This window comes from Microcaecilia unicolor, chromosome 4 (assembly GCF_901765095.1).
Source record: "Microcaecilia unicolor chromosome 4, aMicUni1.1, whole genome shotgun sequence".
NCBI classification, from domain to species: domain Eukaryota; kingdom Metazoa; phylum Chordata; class Amphibia; order Gymnophiona; family Siphonopidae; genus Microcaecilia; species Microcaecilia unicolor.
The window spans coordinates 358044648-358063720 of NC_044034.1; the positions used below are offsets into that span (position 1 = coordinate 358044648).

The 19073-nt window shown below is 44.4% G+C and overlaps 1 protein-coding gene across 2 annotated transcripts in view; it reads right to left on the bottom strand.

Annotated features, from left to right (window-relative positions):
- Positions 1–426: 426 nt before the first annotated feature.
- The window catches only part of RAI2 (retinoic acid induced 2), a 77571-nt gene continuing 58924 nt past the window's right edge, over positions 427–19073 (bottom strand). For both annotated transcript variants that reach the window (XM_030199694.1, XM_030199695.1), the window contains exon 2: positions 427–2509. In XM_030199694.1, the coding sequence (XP_030055554.1) occupies positions 731–2404 (1674 nt within the window). In that variant the 5' untranslated portion in view covers positions 2405–2509 and the 3' untranslated portion in view covers positions 427–730. The remainder of the gene's footprint in view (positions 2510–19073) is intronic.

Here is a 19073-nt window from a genome sequence, read left to right on the forward strand (position 1 = left end):
GCGTCTGACGTCCTGCACATCAGACGCACAGAAGCCCTGCAGAGTACAGTGAAGATCAGCTGAGAGGAGCGCGTCTGTGTGGGCCGGCGCACGCTGGAGTCAGAACAGAAGACAGCATTTCTGCTGGCGGGGGTTTAGGTGGAAGGGGCACGGTGGCGGGTGGGACTGCGGCGCCGAGCCCCCCTTGAGGCCCGGGCCCCGGGAATTTTGTCCCCCCCTCTCGGCGGCCCTGATGAAAGATTTACATACCAAGAAGGCAGTGCATGCAAAATCTCTCTCCTGCAAACCGAATGTGGATATTTTGAAAACCTGACTGGTTACAGTATCTTGATCAAAACGTCCCCGAAAAGGAAAGCAATTTATAAATAATTGAATACGTCAAACAATAAGCACATACAAACATTTATTCTTTTTGAAATAACGCATTCTTGTCCATTAAGAATTACAGCATCAAAGCACTTCATGGCACTGAAAATAGCTTTTTACTTCTGACTGATTATTCCATTAAAGCTGCAAAACATGTGCAAGTCACTCAAAAATAGGTGACTCCATTTCACTTTTCCCTTGAAAGTTTTTTTTTTTTTTTTTAAATCTGTTTTCAGGGACCTTCCAAGCAATTTCATGACTACACCATTATTCCAACCACATCTCCAAGTAATAAGTTACAAACATAGTTTTAATGCATAAACAAGCACATCTTCATATTTTATTTCACGATTTTTCTTAAAGTTTACTTTCTTGGAAAAAAGGCAGCCAGCCGTTGCTTTTTGATGGGAAGGATATGAATCTCCTGCGAACTCATTTTCTTTAACTTCACACTTCTGTTTTTAAGGGGTTTTCTGAGCACGTCGGCATTTTCCCTAGATTCTGGTTGGCTCTTTGTATCATAATGCTGCAACACAGAGTCTGGAGGCATGTCTCTCTTGAAGGAAAAGTTTTTTGTTGATACCCCAGAAAGACCTTTTATCTTGCCACAAAAGATGGCAGGTACGGCATCTTTGACCGACACTATGACTTTTGCAGTCTGTGAAGTGCTAACGATCTCAATATTGCTTCCGGCTTTAGGGTCACAGCTTGCTCTGGCACCCTGATCCAATAGCCACTTTTGCTGCCTCAGCATATCAGGCTGGTTGCTGCTACCGATTGTGTTGTCCATGTTTACCGACGATTCGAGGCCCTTGTGTGGGGCACAAGATTTCAGAATTGTGGGGGTTTTATCACTGAAATGGCCTGCTCGCTCACTCAGTGAGCCTCCCAAACGGGCCATATCTGCATGCGGGTCTGGCTTCCTGGTTTTTCTTTGTGAAGGGACTGATAGATCTAAAATGCTATCTTCCTGAGATGATGGTGGTGGTGGTGGAGGACTCATCTCATTCCTCTTTATTACTGGTATAGTTTTCAAGGACAGATCCAGTGCCTCGTTCTCGTTGCTCATTTTAATGACTGTATGACGATTAAACTGGGAAAACTCTCTCTTCTGAGTGAAATCAAAAAGTTTAAATTCTTCTTTTTCTAGAGTGGTTTGGGTACCTTTGCAGACGCTGTGCTTATATGTGGTGGATTTGGCTACATCAGCTGTTCCTTTGGATCCTCCATGATGGGGCACAGGAATTGGTATCGGGATGGGAATGGGTAGCGGAACTGGGAGTGGAACAATCACAGGATACGGGACCAGGAGAGTTGCTGGCGGGACTAATGGAGATAAAAGTGAGCCGAAGGTTTGAGGTGGAACAGAATGGAGGTTAGCAGAGATGTAATCTGGTGTGGTTTGACAAGGTGATGAACCAATGGGTCCCTGTGAAGGAAACAAATCCTGAAGAACCGCAGGTGTTTGAAAAACTGGTGGAAATAGAGGATCCTGTGTTTGGGTCGAAGGTTTTTGATCCAGGATTTGAGGTTGTCCAACAGAGGCAGAAGGGCCTGGAAAGAGATGGCTCTGGATGGAACTTGCAGTACTTGAAGTGCCTTGAGGTAACCCTAATGGAGGATTTAAATGCTGGAACACATGTTGCTCCAGGAGAACAGGCAACGGAACTGGACCTTGGGTAGTCATGACGTATGGTATATTATTGGAGTTTAATGGCGATGCTGTACTTCCTGCCACTTGCAAGTGAATTGGCAGGACTACAGGGCTGTCTCCTAAACAAATCGGCTGCAGCAATGTTGCAGCCACTTTCAGGGCAACGCCGCTTTGGGATTCTGCAGGTGGAGTTAAAAGAGAAGGAGCGGGGACAGTCACTAAGGGTGAAAGTGCTTTCTTCATCAAGCCTGTGGAATTGATATTCCATGCTTCAGCAGTTATTAGCTGAGTAACTCCATTTTCTAGCTTATTATTGGCTAGCGTTGAGGAAGGGTTGGTAACATCCATCTGCAAGCCTTGGGTATCTTTGTACAGTTCCTCCATTTTACTAGCCTTCTGAGACTTGGCAGTATGAAAATTTACATCGCTGTCACCAGAATCCACATTTTGGTAGGGCTCCCAAAGACATCTGCACCATCATAAATCAGTCTGCAAAATAGAAACATAAGGATCACATAAATGGTTCTTGGAATATTTGTAACAAGTTTTTGTTTTAAAGACAAAATAAAATAGACACTAGTAATGTTTGAATTCCTATCAGTGTAAATACAAATGTGAATGTTGTGTTGTTGTATCTGGTTGCCCAAGTAATACGTTTATAAGCAATTGTATAATAGGCCACCTATGTTCATACTGCGTCTCATTTGCACATGTAAAATTACAGCATACTATCACTTTTGCACCTAAGCATTATTCTGTAAGTGTGTGAGTGACATAGGACTAGATTTTTTTTTTTTTGTTACATTTGTACCCCGCGCTTTCCCACTCTTGGCAGGCTCAATGCGGCAGGCAATGGAGGGTTAAGTGATTTGGCCAGAGTCACAAGGAGCTGCCTGTGCCGGGAATCGAACTCAGTTCCTCAGGACCAAAGTCCACCACCCTAACCACTAGGCCACTCCTCCACTGTTGCTACTATTTGAGATTCTACATGGAATGTTGCTATTCCACTAGCAACATTCCATGTAGAAGTCGGCCCTTGCAGATCACCAATGTGGCCGCTCAGGCTTCTGCTTCTGTGAGTCTGACGTCCTGCACGTACGTGCAGGACGTCAGACTCACAGAAACAGAAGCCTGCGCAGCCTTCTACATGGAATGTTGCTAGTGGAATAGCAACATTCCATGTAGAATCTCCAATAGTAGCAACATTCCATGTAGAATCTCCAATAGTATCTATTTTATTTTTGTTACATTTGTACCCCACACTTTCCCACTCATGGCAGGCTCAATGCAGCTTACATGGGGCAATGGAGGGTTAAGTGACTTGCCCAGAGTCACAAGGAGCTGCCTGTGCCGGGAATCGAACTCAGTTCCTCAGGACCAAAGTCCACCACCCTAACCACTAGGCCACTCCTCCATTCTGTAAATGGCATCCAAATTTGGGCAATGAAAAAAAGTGAATGCTGAATGTTATTCTATAAATGGCGCTCCGAGTTGGGTGTTTTTATAGAATAACATGTAGCACCGAGATCGGCACCCAACTTTGGGCGTGAGCATTTACACCAACCGAAACCTGGTGTAAATCTATGTGTGCAAATTAGGCACAAATCCCCCAAATTCTATAATAATATGCAATCTTGAGTGAATGCTCCTCCCATGGCCATGCCCCCTTTTCAGGTACATGCTAAAAGATTTACACTCACACCTTTATAGAATAGCGCCTAGCAAGATGCGCACACAGATCCAAATTGTTGGCAATTAACACCAAAAAGTGACAGCACCCAATTATTGGTTCTAATTGACTCGTTACTCAAATTGTGCATGCACCCAAATTTGTGCGTACTATTTTCAGCGCCACGTCTAGAATCCTGGGCATAGCGTCTAATGGAAGGGAACAAATACATGGGTGGAGCGTGGGCAGGCAATGGGCAGGGCTCCCACTTACATAACTTACATAATACAGAACGTTATGTGGGTCATTATGCTGCCTGTCTTGCAAGCAAATCGAGACGGTTTGCATATACAAAATCCAAGAAAATAGAAAGGAACGCCATTAATAACATAGGAAAGGACCACCACACAGAACATAGGCCCCCATACTATAGTATTCCAAACATTACATACCATTCATGCAAAGCATAATAATAATAATAAAAAAAAAGTCTCCCACCAAGCTTAAAAACGTCTACCACAGGAATGGATCATCCTCCAATCCCAAAAGCAAGTTCAAAAAAAGTATGTTTTCAGCACTTTACGAAAAGAAGACTAAGAAGTGTCCAGCTGGAAATACTGTGGAAGGGAGTTCCATAATGCAGGCGAAAGGAAGAAGAAAGCATGTGCCCTTATGCTCTCCCACTGGGCCCTATTAGGACTAGGAATAACCAATTTATTAGTCACTTAACCCTCCATTGCCCCATGTAAGCCGCATTGAGCTGCCATGAGTGGGAAAGCACAGGGTACAAATGTAACAAAAATAAAATAGATACTATTGGAGATTCTACATGGAATGTTGCTATTCCACTAGCAACATTCCATGTAGAAGGCTGCGCAGGCTTCTGTTTCTGTGAGTCTGACGTCCTGCACGTACGTGCAGGACGTCAGACTCACAGAAGCAGAAGCCTGCGCGGCCATGAGGAACTGAGTTTGATTCCCACTTCAGGCACAGGCAGTTCCTTGTGACTCTGGGCAAGTCACTTAACCCTCCATTGCCCCAAGTAAGCCGCATTGAGCCTGCCATGAGTGGGACAGTGCAGGGTACAAATGTAACAAAAATAAAATAGATACTATTGGAGATTCTACATGGAATGTTGCTACTATTGGAGATTCTACATGGAATGCTGCTACTATTGGAGATTCTACATGGAATGTTGCTATTCCACTAGCAACATTCCATGTAGAAGCCTGTGCGGCCACATTGGTGATCTGCAAGGGCCAACTTCTACATGGAATGTTTCTAGTGGAATAGCAACATTCCATGTAGAATCTCAAATAGTAGCACTAGTGGAGGAGTGGCCTAGTGGTTAGGGTGGTGGACTTTGGTCCTGGGGAACTGAGGAACTGAGTTGAATTCCCGGCACAGGCAGCTCCTTGTGACTCCGGGCAAGTCACTTAACCCTCCATTGCCCCATGTAAGCCGCATTGAGCCTGCCATGAGTGGGAAAGCGCGGGGTACAAATGTAACAAAAATAAAATAGATACTATTGGAGATTCTACATGGAATGTTGCTACTATTGGAGATTCTACATGGAATGTTGCTATTCCACTAGCAACATTCCATGTAGAAGCCTGCGCGGCCACATTGGTGATCTGCAAGGGCCGACTTCTACATGGAATGTTGCTAGTAGAATAGCAACATTCCATGTAGAATCTCCAATAGTAGCAACAGTGGAGGAGTGGCCTAGTGGTTAGGGTGGTGGACTTTGGTCCTGAGGAACTGAGTTCGATTCCCACTTCAGGCACAGGCAGCTCCTTGTGACTCTGGGCAAGTCACTTAACCCTCCATTGCCCCAAGTAAGCCGCATTGAGCCTGCCATGAGTGGGAAAGCGCGGAGTATAAATGTGACAAAAATTTAAAAATGCAAAATACATGGGGCAGTATATGGTATGAGTGGTGACAGGTTGGGGGATTGATATACAGTATTTTATGGGTCATAATACGAAATTTTAAATTTAACAATACTCCTTACTGGATTTACGTGACTACAGTTATGTGAGGTCTATGGTTGGTGTTGTAAATGTTGATGCCAGCTTATGCCACTATTCTAGAATAGCATTTGGGCACTCGGAAGCTTTTATAGAATAGGCTCTCATTGTGTGGCATCAGTGTGTCTGAATGGGGATGCCTAGTTATAAAATTGCCCCTTTAGATGTAAAGATAATCTATTAATGACTCACTGTCATTGACACTAGTGTGCCAATTCAACATGCAGTCAAGAAGTGAAGAAACATCAAATGTGGCTTTTTCCATCAAAGTAATGAAACAATTGATTGAAAGCTCTGTTGATTAAGGGGATCAAACAATGGAAGAAACTCCTTTCGTACCATGGAAAAGAAGGCAACTATCTTGTGTGCCCTTCGCTTCTCCGAGTTTTTATTCCCGGAACATGTACACTTCCTCCTACAAGAGACTGATCTGCGCCCACCCCCCGGGGCTACAAAATGGAAAATGAAAATTTGAGGGATAATTTTCTTTATTTTGTTACAGTTCACCAGTGATTGCCATGGCATTTATCTTGTATAGAATCATGAAAAGCTCCAAACTTAAGTGATTCAGTTGATCAGACTGTTTCTCTAGCTGAAATGAAATAATAGCTAAAACCCAGTGGAGACTGAAACACAATGCAACCCACCAGGGTAAAGAGCTGAAATCCAAATGAAATTTCCATCGTCTAATAGTAATATTGGCATTAGTAGCAGGCAAAATGTTAGGACATAATTGTATTTGATTAGTGATTTATTTATTTTATTGCATTTGTATCACATTTTCCCACCTTTTTGCAGGCTCAATGTGGCTTACAGTACATCTTGGAAAATGGAAGACATTAGGAAATAGACATTTAGTGTTACAGAGGAAAGTTGGGCAATATGATAATGAAAAGCAAGATAATAGCATGACCAGCAGATATTATAAGACAGTATTGAATATATATGGAGGAATTGTGTGTGTTACATTGGTTGATCGTTGTGGTAGATTTCATTACAAAGTGAGTGAAGAAATAAGTAGGTAAAGGAGTAAAAGGGGAGGTTGGGGGGGGAGGGGGAGGAAAGGATGTAAAATAATGATGATGATGTTAGACTAGATGCATATGTACAATTATGACATGACTGAATGTTTACAAAATGTTTGACTTTATTGGTTTTGTTTGACGTGGTACATCATCAATAAAAACCGTTGAAATACAAAGTGAGTGAAGAAAGGCAAAAGGGGCAAGGGGAAGTTTTGTGAACATCATCCTTCCTTTAAAGAAGTAGAGTCTCGATTAATTTACCTAAACGGGACTGTCCCATTGTCGGATAATACGGAAAACAATGCAAGGCAGTGAAAACAGGGTCCTGGCTCACAATGGCAATAAAAGTAGGGTCCTGTGTTCGGAAAGCGGAAAGAGATGTCAAACAATGCAGAAACAACAGGCGGAAAAGCAGGATCACATACCATATAAAATGAGTTTATCTCGTTGGGCAGAATGGATGGACCGTTCAGGTCTTTATCTGCCATCATTTACTAGGTTATAAGCCTAGTGGCACCTAAAATGAGATGCCAATGTATAGATTTGCCACCAAAGCGCCTAGTGCAATGGTCAGCAACCCTCAAGAGATTCATAGTACCTCTGGGTCCAGGCTAGAAGTGGCCAACAGAATGATTTTCATCATTTTTCCTCTCTCTGATACTAGGTTGAAACAGAACTACAGAGAATGGCAAATATGTTTCATGATTTCAAAGGCATTTTATTGGCAACCTGGAATTTGTTTTACATTCACTGATGACAGATTTTTTTTTGTTTTTGCAAGACCTAAATTCTTTGTTTTATGATGCATTGAAGAAAACATTTCTAACAAGAAATCTGTAATACACTTATAAATATTTTTGCATCCACTGCCAGTGCACAAAGAACCCCCCCCCCCCCCCCCCCCCGGTGATTCCTAAAGCAAACATTGCAACTGATGCTAATCTCCAAGGAAACCTGCTCCTGTTTAACTTAGTTACCATGGAGAAGTGGAAGAGCCTCCTAAATTTACATTTCCACTTGCAGTGACTTGGAAGTCGGCACCTGAAATTTTTGGAATTACTACTATTACGTGTTTGTGCCAGGGGCATAGCCAGACTTCGATGGGAGGGGGTCCACAGCCCGAGGTGAGGGGGCACATTTTAGCCCCCCCCCCCCGGCGGCGCCGACCCCCTCCCTGCCGCCGCCAACTTTCACCTCCCGCCGCCGCAACCGTCTCGACCCCCCTTCCTTCCGCCAACCCTCTCCCGCAGGACATCAGACACACGCACAGAAACTTGATGAGATCATTCAGCAAGCAACGCTGCACGGCCGAGGAGAGGACTTTGGCTGGCGGGGGTTGGGGTCCCCTGCCAGCAAAGGTACGTGGTGGGAGAGGGTTGGCGGCAGGAAGGGGGGGTCGAGAGGGGCGTGGCAGGGGTGTCCAGGGCCAAATCAGGGCCCCTGCTGGCCCGATTACCGCCCAGTTGGCACAGCACGTTATAAAATAAAAAATATTTTTGGAAGCGTGTAGCAGATGCATGTAAAAAATGGAATTACCACCGGGCCACGTGGTAGCCGGACGGTAGTTCCAAACTGATATCGTTGTACGCATGTAAGCGGCTACACGGCTTAGTAAAAGGGCCCCTCAAAGCGGTGTACAACAGGAATAAGTCAAGCCAGGGGCATAGCTACATGGGGCCACGGGGACATGGGTGCCAGGGCATAATCTGTGGGGCCTGCATGTAGCCCCGTGCAGGACGTAAGGCGTCAGAAACAGATGATCACACGACAAAGGCGCAGGAGTCGACCAGCGCTGAAGAAGACTTCAGCTGGCGGTGATTGGGGACTCCCGCCAGCAAACACAGTACCTGATGTGCCGGCGGGGCAGGGGGCGGGCAGTGGCGGGGGGGTTGCGGTTGCAGCGGCGGGGGGGGGGGGTCCAAAATGGCGGGGGTGGGGTTGGCGGCAGGGGGAGGCGGCTAAACAATGCCCCTCCACCTTGGGCTCTGGCCCCCCTCCACCTCGGGCTCTGGCCCCCCCTTACGCCGAGGTCTGGCTACGCCCCCCCCTCCCACCGAGGTCTGGCTATGCCCCTGCCGCCCAGTTAATGCGTGAGACCTTACCGCTAAGTCAGTGGGTGACAGTACATCCATTTTTGGCCATGAAAAGGCATTTTTTTACAGGCACACTGAAAAATGGATCTGCACGCGTCCAAAAGATGCACCTACACTAGCGCAGGCCATTTTTTCAGCGCACCTTAGTAAAAGGACCCCTGAGTAAATTCCTTCAAAAAGATGGTAAATACAGTGGTGGAAATAAGTATTTGATCCCTTGCTGATTTTGTAAGTTTGCCCACTGACAAAGACATGAGCAGCCCATAATTGAAGGGTAGGTTATTGGTAACAGTGAGAGATAGCACATCACAAATTAAATCCGGAAAATCACAATTTGATTGGAAGGCCTGAGTCGATGTCAAGACGAGGAGGAGAAGGAAGGAGATTTGATTTTTTTTTTACAAGCAGGGCACGAGGTGCTGCCTGCGACGCTGCTTCGCCGGTTTTAACGGGACTGAGGTGGGGAAGGAGAGGGGCGAAAGGGACTCGGGTGGGGGTGTTCAGAGGGGAGAAGGGGACTGGGGTGGGGGTCTCAGACAGGGGAGGGGAGAAGGGGACTGGGGTGGGGGTGTTCAGAGGGGAGAAGGGGACTGGGGTGGGGGTCTCAGAGGGGAAAAGGGGAGGGGAGAAGGGGACTGGGGTGGGGATCTCAGACAGGGGAGGGGAGAAGGGGACTGGGGTGGGGATCTCAGAGGGGAGAAGGGGAGGGGAGAAGGGGACTGGGATGGGGGTGTTCAGAGGAGAGAAGGGGACTGTGGTGGGGGTCAGACAGGGGAGGGGAGAAGGGGACAGTGGTGGGGGTCTCAGACAGGGGAGGGGAGAAGGGGACTGGGGTGGGGGTCTCAGAGGGGAAAAGGGAAGGGGCGAAGGGGACTGGGGTGGGGATCTCAGACAGGGGAGGGGGAGGGGAGAAGGGGACTGGGTGGGGATCTCAGAGGGGAGAAGGGGACTGGGGTGGGGATCTCAGAGGGGAGAAGGGGAGGGGAGAAGGGGACTGGGATGGGGGTGTTCAGAGGAGAGAAGGGGACTGGGGTGGGGGTCTCAGACAGGGGAGGGGAGATGGGGACTGTGGTGGGGGTCTCAGACAGGAGAAGGGGAGGGGAGAAGGGGACTGGGGTGGGGGTGTTCAGAGGGGAGAAGGGGGCTGGAACTGGGGGCTGAAAAAAGGGGCAGAGAGAGAGAGAGGGGACAGATCCTAGATGGAAGGGGGAGCGAGAGGGAGGGCAGACCCTGGATGGATGGGAGAGGGAGGGCAAATGGTGGATTGAAGGGGCAGAGAGGGAGGGCAAATGGTGGATTGAAGGGGCAGAGAGAAAGGGCAGGCAGTGGATGGAAGGGACGGCAGAGAGGGCAGACACTGGATGGCAGAGAGAGAGAGAGTGAAGACAGATGCTGGATGGAAGGAAGACGGTGAAAAGAAGATGAGGAAAGCAGAAACCAGAGACAACAAACTGTAAATAAAATATATTTTTTTATTTTTTTTGCTTTAGGATAAAGTATTGTAGATGTGTTAAATGTTTATAACAGAACATGTAAATAAGGTAATCTTTTTATTGGACTAATTTTAATACATTTTGACTAACTTTAGGAGAACAAAACCCCCTTCCTCAGGTCAGGATAGGATACTGTAACAGCACTATACTGTACTGACCCGAGGACGGAGGTTTTGGCCTCTGAAAGCTAAATGTATTAGTCCAATAAAATGGTACTATTTTACTTTCTATATTTGTTTTATTTCTATTTGTTAATTTGTAAAGTGGTGATTGGTACTTGTTAGGTTTTTTTTTTTCAAATTTACATCTGCTGTCTTTATATTTTGCACAGTACTAGGGGACAGTTTCTGTTTCTGTGGTGTTGCATTGTATGCAGAGTCTGGCATTGGGGGTTCAGTTTAATTTTTGTCTAAATAGAAAGTTTATGATTACTTATTCTATAGTGGATTAGGGGGTATCTGTGTTTGTGAAAAAGACATGGCTTTCAGTTGGCATTGACTGTGCAGGATCTACGATCTGTACTATTCTGTCTGGTTTCGTTTTACAATAGGTGAATTGATGTTCTAGTGCTCACTGTAGTGCTTAAGATGCTTTCCTTTTCCTTGTGTGACTCGTAGAAATGACTGCTTATGGTATGGTAGAATTGCTCTATAGGTCCTGAGTGTTTTGTATTCTCGGCATGCCTAGTACTGGATTTGGGGGGGGGGGGGGGGTGTTAAAAAATGACCGGCCCCGGGTGTCAACTACCCTAGGTACGCCACTGCTGATTTCACTTGGTTGTATGCTAGGGAAGCATATTTTCCTTATGTCCTATCTTTGAAATCCCACACTGAGGACCCAACACGCACAATTATTATTGCTTTTTCATATGCATGTATTTCTCTATTATCTGCGCACACTATGTGCTTTTCCTGAGAGTATCTTTTGGATTCTATATTCCGAATGTAGCATAATGACAGCCTTAGGGGACTGGTCATGCGTGGAACAGTTTTCTTTTAGGGAAGAGAAAAGCATTTTCTCTGTGTGACCTGAAAAACCACGGAAGTTGTGATTTTATGCAGCAATTGCTGTGATGGTGCTATCACGTCACCACAAAGGATCTATAATCTACCTTCCCGACCCTAGCAAGGTCACCCAGAACAGTGTGCAAAAATGGCAAACAAGATAAACTCATATGGCAGTAGATAAAAACAAAACATACCCTAAAGCAAAGCTTTATGAAGACAAACCTAACAATTATTATTATAAGCTGTTTCCAGGTGGTGCTGATTTTTGCAACCCTGGGAAGGATGCGAAGGGTTAAATTTGATACTTGGCTACCCCAGATCTAAATAAGCCTGCGTGGGACTGAGAGCTGTATTAAATGAAATAAAAGTGCAGAGAGCCACTTGCATCTCATTCAGGCAGGCTCTGTGGGAGGCATATTGCCCGGTGTTGAACTTTCTGCTTAGGTCAATAGCTCGAAGCAAAAGGACCGTGGGCCTGCTTGCTTTCGTAGGCGGTGCATAACCCTCGGCGGCTCTTTAACTGGGTTTAGTGTATGAACAATTTAATATCAGCGTGAAGGCAGACCCCTAATATGGATCACGTAAAACGTTTTTAATCAGTTGTGGGGAGGGTTTCCGTAAATTATGCCTAGTCACTCCCTGTGGTGAAATTGCATAGAAATGAGTTAGTGCTTTGTCATCTGTCTCTGAAAAATAAATGCCAACCTGATCAAGGTGCATTGCTTAATTAGCTTCTGCGATAAGGAAATCCATCATTTTGTGGACTTCCGGGCCTGCTGGTGAGGAGACTTCTTTGAACTAGGCAGTAAAACTGGGTGAATATCAGAGCATATATTTCTTTGAGGTGGGCAAACCATTGTTTTTTTTTTTATTATTGTGTACTTTACAACACTATAGTAAAATTAATATGTTTGAGTTATCCTTGCTGTACACTGCCTTGAGTAAATTCCTTTAAAAAGGTGGTAAATAAATCCTAATGAATCAATAAACCAGACTTGGCTATTTCCAGAAAACAGGGCCATGATGAGGCCTCACTGATACACATCATTGCAGACAGTATGAATCTTTCCCTAAGTGCAGTACTAGGAGGGAACAAACAAGAGAAACCATCCACAGAGAATACACAGTCCAAAACAATCAGCGGTGGTGACCAAAAAAAAAGGATATTCCATACCAAGGGTGCTACAAATCATGTTTCGGCCACAAGGGACTGCAGCAGGAGTCTGCGGATAAATACAACAGAATAAATACATAATAAACACTTAAAACTAATAAAATATAACAAGTACAATATAAAAATGTATATAAAAGAAATAAAAGTAATGTTAATAAACATATGTTCAAACAAATCCGCAACCGAGCGGAGAACTCGAACGCCCCATGAGAGAAAACAGGTATATGCTGCTTTTAACTCCTAAACCTAAACCTTCAACTGTCCCCTATCCCTGATATGTCCTGTCTGTCCTAACCCTTATCCCTTACTTGTCCAGTCTGTCATAATTAGATTGTAAGCTCTATTGCGCAGGGACTGTCTCTCCATGTTCAAGTGTGAAGTGCTGCGTACGTCCAGTAGCGCTATAGAAATGATAAGTAGTATAGGAGAAAGTAGGATGTTTGACCACGGAACACCAAACACTGGCTAGATTGATCTTAAAAACACGTTTTATTGATGAAAAAAGACTCGACACAAACGTGTTTCGGCCATTAGGCCTGCATCAGGAGTCTCGGTCGACAGAGAACAGCTGATACAAACGTTTAAATGTATGTGGTACGGTGATCCATATAGTAGGCCTGCTGCTCAGTCACCACAGAACAGCTAATGCAAACGTTGAAAGACACGTGGTGTGTTGATCTACGAGGAGGGTCTTTAAAAAGACCTTTACGAAAAAAACTTGCTTGTAGACAATTGGAATGCCAGCGTGAAGCAGAAAAACATATAAACATATGCCATAGTTAAAAAGATGTGAAGCACAATGTACTAAAAGGTATCATAGAAAAATATTAAGAAGAAAAGTGTAAAATGGAAAGGGCCCTGTTTACTAAAGCTATGCTATAGATGCACTTGTGTTTTTAGCATGTGCTAAAAATTAGTACGCACTAACACTACGGATACCCATAGGAATATATGGGTGTCTTTAGCATTTAGCGCACGATAATTTTAGCGTGCACCAAAGGCACTAGTGCACCTTAGTAAAAAGGGACCAAAGTATCACGACACCAATACTACGATAAGAAGTGTCTAATGGAAGGACAGAACACGAATGGGAAATAAGAAGATAAGATTATTTGGAAAAAACATATATAGAAAAATGTATGGAAGTACCACCACCTCCAAATCTGGTGAACCAGGATGTAAATCTTATGAAAACTGTATTTACCTGCAGTATATACAATGATCTGTGTATCTACACACTATTTTTAAATATGCAAAAACCTATTGAAAAAAGCAAATGTAAAAAAAAAAAATAGTCAGGCCAAAGCTATGCTCAGATTTCAACCATTGTCCATAACCATAACAAGCACGATTGAAAATGCCACTAAAAAACATTGAAGGTTACTACAACATGAGAGAAACCAAGTTAAAACCCGAATTGCTTTACATAGAAAAATGTGTGCAATAAAAAATTATTATGCACCAAACAATGAAAACCTCGCTATCAGGCTTATTTTCAAAAGTGATCACCGGGCATCTTCCGACATAAATCGGGAGATGGCCAGCGATCTCTCAAAAGTGGCGAAATTGGTATAATCGAAAGCTGCTTTTTTGACACCATCGCCGCTTTCCCGTCGCCAAGCCAGCGAAAGTTCAAGGGGGCGTGTCGGCGGTGTAGCGAAGGTGGGGCATGGGCGTGGCTACCAGATGGCCGGTTTTCGCGGATAATGGATAAAAAAAGCGGCATTAATCAGTATTTCGCCGGGTTTACTCGGTCCTTTTATTTTCACGACCAAGCCTCAAAAAGGTGCCCCAACTTACCAGATGACCACCGGAGGGAATGGGGGATGACCTCCCCATACTCCCCCAGTGGTCACCAACCCCCTCCCACACTAAAAAAATACAAATAAAAACCTTTTTTGCCAGCCTGTATGCCAGCCTCAAATGTTATACCCAGCTCCCTGACAGCAGTATGCAAGTCCCTGGAGCAGTTTTTAATGGGTGCAGTGCACTTCAGGCAGGCAGACCCAGGCCCATCCCCCCTACCTGTTACACTTGTGGTGCTAAGTGTTGAGCCCTCCAAACCCCCCCAAAACCCACTGTACCCATGTGTAGGTGCCCCCCTTCACCCATAAGGGCTAAGGTATTGGTGTAGAGTTGTGGGGAGTGGGTTTGGGGGGGATTTGGGGGGCTCAGCACCCAAGGTAAGGGAGCTATGCACCTGGGAGCTATTTGTGTATTTTTTAAAAATGTTTAGAAGTGCCCCACCTAGGGTGCCCGGTTCGTGTCCTGGCATGTCATAGGGACCAGTTCAATACAAATGCTGGCCAAATGCCTTGGATGTAGCCGGTGTCGAGATGGCCGCTTTTAGCTTCCATTATCGCTGAAAAACAAAAGCGGTCATCTCAAACCCGGCTAAATCCAAGGCATTTGGCCAGTTCGAACTGTATTATCAAAACAAAAGATGGCCGGCCATCTTTTTCGATAATACGGTTACGGCCAGCTGTTGCGCCGCTGCCAAAATAGATCGCCGGGGCCATTCGATGATGCCCCTCCACGTGTAATACAAAGATAAACACACAAACTGTATATTATCCCCGGATTCTATATATATAGCGCCTACAGTTATGCATGTAAATTGTCTTGCATAGCTGATTTGTTTGCAAAACTTGAGTAATAAACCAATCAGTGTTGATGTTAAGCAAATATCAGTACTAATTCGGATTTACACGCATAGCTCACGAAGCATATTCTATAAGGCAATGTGCATAAATTATACCACGTGGATCTGAAGGGGGCGTGGCCATGGGAGGTGGGCTGGTTGATATTGTGTATCTGGATTTTCAGAAGACGTTTGACAAAGTACCACATAAAAGATTCCAGAGGAACATGGAGAGTCATGGGATAGGAGGTAGTGTCCTATTGTGGATTAAAACTGGCTAAAAGATAGAAAACAGAGAGTAGGGTTAAATGGTCAGTATTCTAAATGGAGAAGGGTAGTTAGTAGGGTTCCCCAGGGGTCTGTGCTGGGACTGCTGCTTTTTAACATATTTATAAATGACCTAGAGATGGGAGTAACTAGTGAGGTAATTAAATTTGCTGACAACACAAAGTTATTCAAAGTTGTTAAATCACAAGAGGATTGTGGAAAATTACAAGAGGACCTTACAAGACTGGGTATCTAAATGGCAGATGACATTTAATGTGAGCAAGTGCAAAGTGATGCATGTGGGCAAGAAGAACCTGAATTATAGCTACGTATGCAAGGGTTCCACGTTAGGAGTCACCGACCAGGAAAGGGATCTAGGCGTAATTGTTGATGATACGTTGAAACCCTCTGCTCAGTGTGCTGCTGCAGCTAAGAAAGCAAATAGAATGTTAGGTGTTATTAGGAAAGGAATGGAAAAAAAATGAGGATGTTATAATGCCTTTGTATCGCTCCATGGTGCGACCGCATCTCAAATATTGTGGGCAATTCTGGTCACCGCATCTCAAAAAAGATATAGTGGAATTAGAAAAGGTACAGAGAAGGGCGATGAAAATGATAAAGGGGATAGGACAACTTCCATATGAGGAAAGGCTAAAGCGGCTAGTCTTCAGCTTGGCGAAAAGATGGCTGAGGGGGAGCTATGATAGAAGTCTATAAAATAACGAGTGGAGTAGAACGGGTAGACATGAATCACTTGTTTACTCTTTCCAAAAATACTAGGACTAGGGGGGCATGCAATAAAGCTACAAAGTAGTAAATTGAAAACAAATCGAAGAAACTTTTTCTTCACTCAACATGTAATTAAACTCTGGAATTCGTTGCCAGAGAATGTACTAAAATCAGTTAGCTTAGCGGGGTTTTAAAAAGGTTTGGATGGCTTCCTAAAGGAAAAATCCATAAGCCATTATTAAAATGGACTTGGGGAAAAGCCACTGTTTATTTCTACGTTAAGCAGCATAAAATGTACTGTACTGTTTTGGGATCTTGCCTGGAACTTGTGACCTGGATTGGCCACTGTTGGAAAAAGGATGCTGGGCTTGATGGACCTTTGGTCTGTCCGAGTATGGCAATACTTACGTACTTATGAGGAGCATGGGCAGGTCATGGGCATTCCTAAAATTTACGCACAGTGTTACAGAATAACCTGTTCCGTGCCTAAACTCAGGAGTGGGCATTTACACCAGGTTTTCATTGGCGTGGTTTGCTGCGCCCAGATTTTAGTTACGTGCACGGTGTTGTGTGTATTCTATAAACTGTGTCTAAATTTTAGACATGTGGACGGCGTTATATGTATTCTACAAACCATGCCAAATATCAGGCACAGCTTATAGAATATGCCTAAGTATGTATACAATTGGTCCCGATATTTTAGGTGACATCTATAGAATTAGGTCCTGTGTGTCCAAGAACAGCAATGCAGTGCATATGAAGAAATTCAGTATAACACATGGAACCCCTGGAAATAACATACTAAACATGCAAGTGCAAAAACAAACCATGAATAGCCGAGGCAGAAAATGTGTAAAATATGTAAAAAGATACCACGATTGTGCATCCAAAAAGAAACACTTTATCTATATACAGTGGTGGAAATAAGTATTTGATCCCTTGCTGATTTTGTAAGTTTGCCCACTGACAAAGACATGAGCAGCCCATAATTGAAGGGTAGGTTATTGGTAACAGTGAGAGATAGCACATCACAAATTAAATCCGGAAAATCACATTGTGGAAAGTATATGAATTTATTTGCATTCTGCAGAGGGAAATAAGTATTTGATCCCCCACCAACCAGTAAGAGATCTGGCCCCTACAGACCAGGTAGATGCTCCAAATCAACTCGTTACCTGCATGACAGACAGCTGTCGGCAATGGTCACCTGTATGAAAGACACCTGTCCACAGACTCAGTGAATCAGTCAGACTCTAACCTCTACAAAATGGCCAAGAGCAAGGAGCTGTCTAAGGATGTCAGGGACAAGATCATACACCTGCACAAGGCTGGAATGGGCTACAAAACCATCAGTAAGACGCTGGGCGAGAAGGAGAGAACTGTTGGTGCCATAGTAAGAAAATGGAAGAAGTACAAAATGACTGTCAATCGACAAAGATCTGGGGCTCCACGCAAAATCTCACCTCGTGGGGTATCCTTGATCATGAGGAAGGTTAGAAATCAGCCTACAACTACAAGGGGGGAACTTGTCAATGATCTCAAGGCAGCTGGGACCACTGTCACCACGAAAACCATTGGTAACACATTACGACATAACGGATTGCAATCCTGCAGTGCCCGCAAGGTCCCCCTGCTCCGGAAGGCACATGTGACGGCCCGTCTGAAGTTTGCCAGTGAACACCTGGATGATGCCGAGAGTGATTGGGAGAAGGTGCTGTGGTCAGATGAGACAAAAATTGAGCTCTTTGGCATGAACTCAACTCGCCGTGTTTGGAGGAAGAGAAATGCTGCCTATGACCCAAAGAACACCGTCCCCACTGTCAAGCATGGAGGTGGAAATGTTATGTTTTGGGGGTGTTTCTCTGCTAAGGGCACAGGACTACTTCACCGCATCAATGGGAGAATGGATGGGGCCATGTACCGTACAATTCTGAGTGACAACCTCCTTCCCTCCGCCAGGGCCTTAAAAATGGGTCGTGGCTGGGTCTTCCAGCACGACAATGACCCAAAACATACAGCCAAGGCAACAAAGGAGTGGCTCAGGAAGAAGCACATTAGGGTCATGGAGTGGCCTAGCCAGTCACCAGACCTTAATCCCATTGAAAACTTATGGAGGGAGCTGAAGCTGCGAGTTGCCAAGCGACAGCCCAGAACTCTTAATGATTTAGAGATGATCTGCAAAGAGGAGTGGACCAAAATTCCTCCTGACATGTGTGCAAACCTCATCATCAACTACAGAAGACGTCTGACCGCTGTGCTTGCCAACAAGGGTTTTGCCACCAAGTATTAGGTCTTGTTTGCCAGAGGGATTAAATACTTATTTCCCTCTGCAGAATGCAAATAAATTCATATACTTTCCACAATGTGATTTTCCGGATTTAATTTGTGATGTGCTATCTCTCACTGTTACCAATAACCTACCCTTCAATTATGGGCTGCTCATGTCTTTGTCAGTGGGCAAACTTACAAAATCAGCAAGGGATCAAATACTTATTTCCACCACTGTATATGCAAAATATAACTACACCACAACCAACTTACAATACAATTGCAGCTACAAGAAAATAATACGCAGAAAAACGTAAAAGTCTGTTGGTTAAAGAGAAAAATGGATAAGTAAAGTATGCTAAGAATAATTGCCAAAGTTAAAAACAGAGGTAAAAATAACGTGAAAAACTCGCCTCCAACCGCTATGAAACAGCATGCACCACTACTAAATGAAAGATGCCATCCTCACACACTTATACACAAAAAGACGTCACAATGACATTAAGGTGCGAAAAAAAAAATCAAACTGCATAAAAACAGAAAAAACTTTGACACAACCTTCTTTATCCAGTGCCCAATTATAAATATTGAATAAACCCAGTAAATAATCTCAAAAGTGAAAAAACTTTAGACTGAAAAATGTTCTGTTGAAGATCC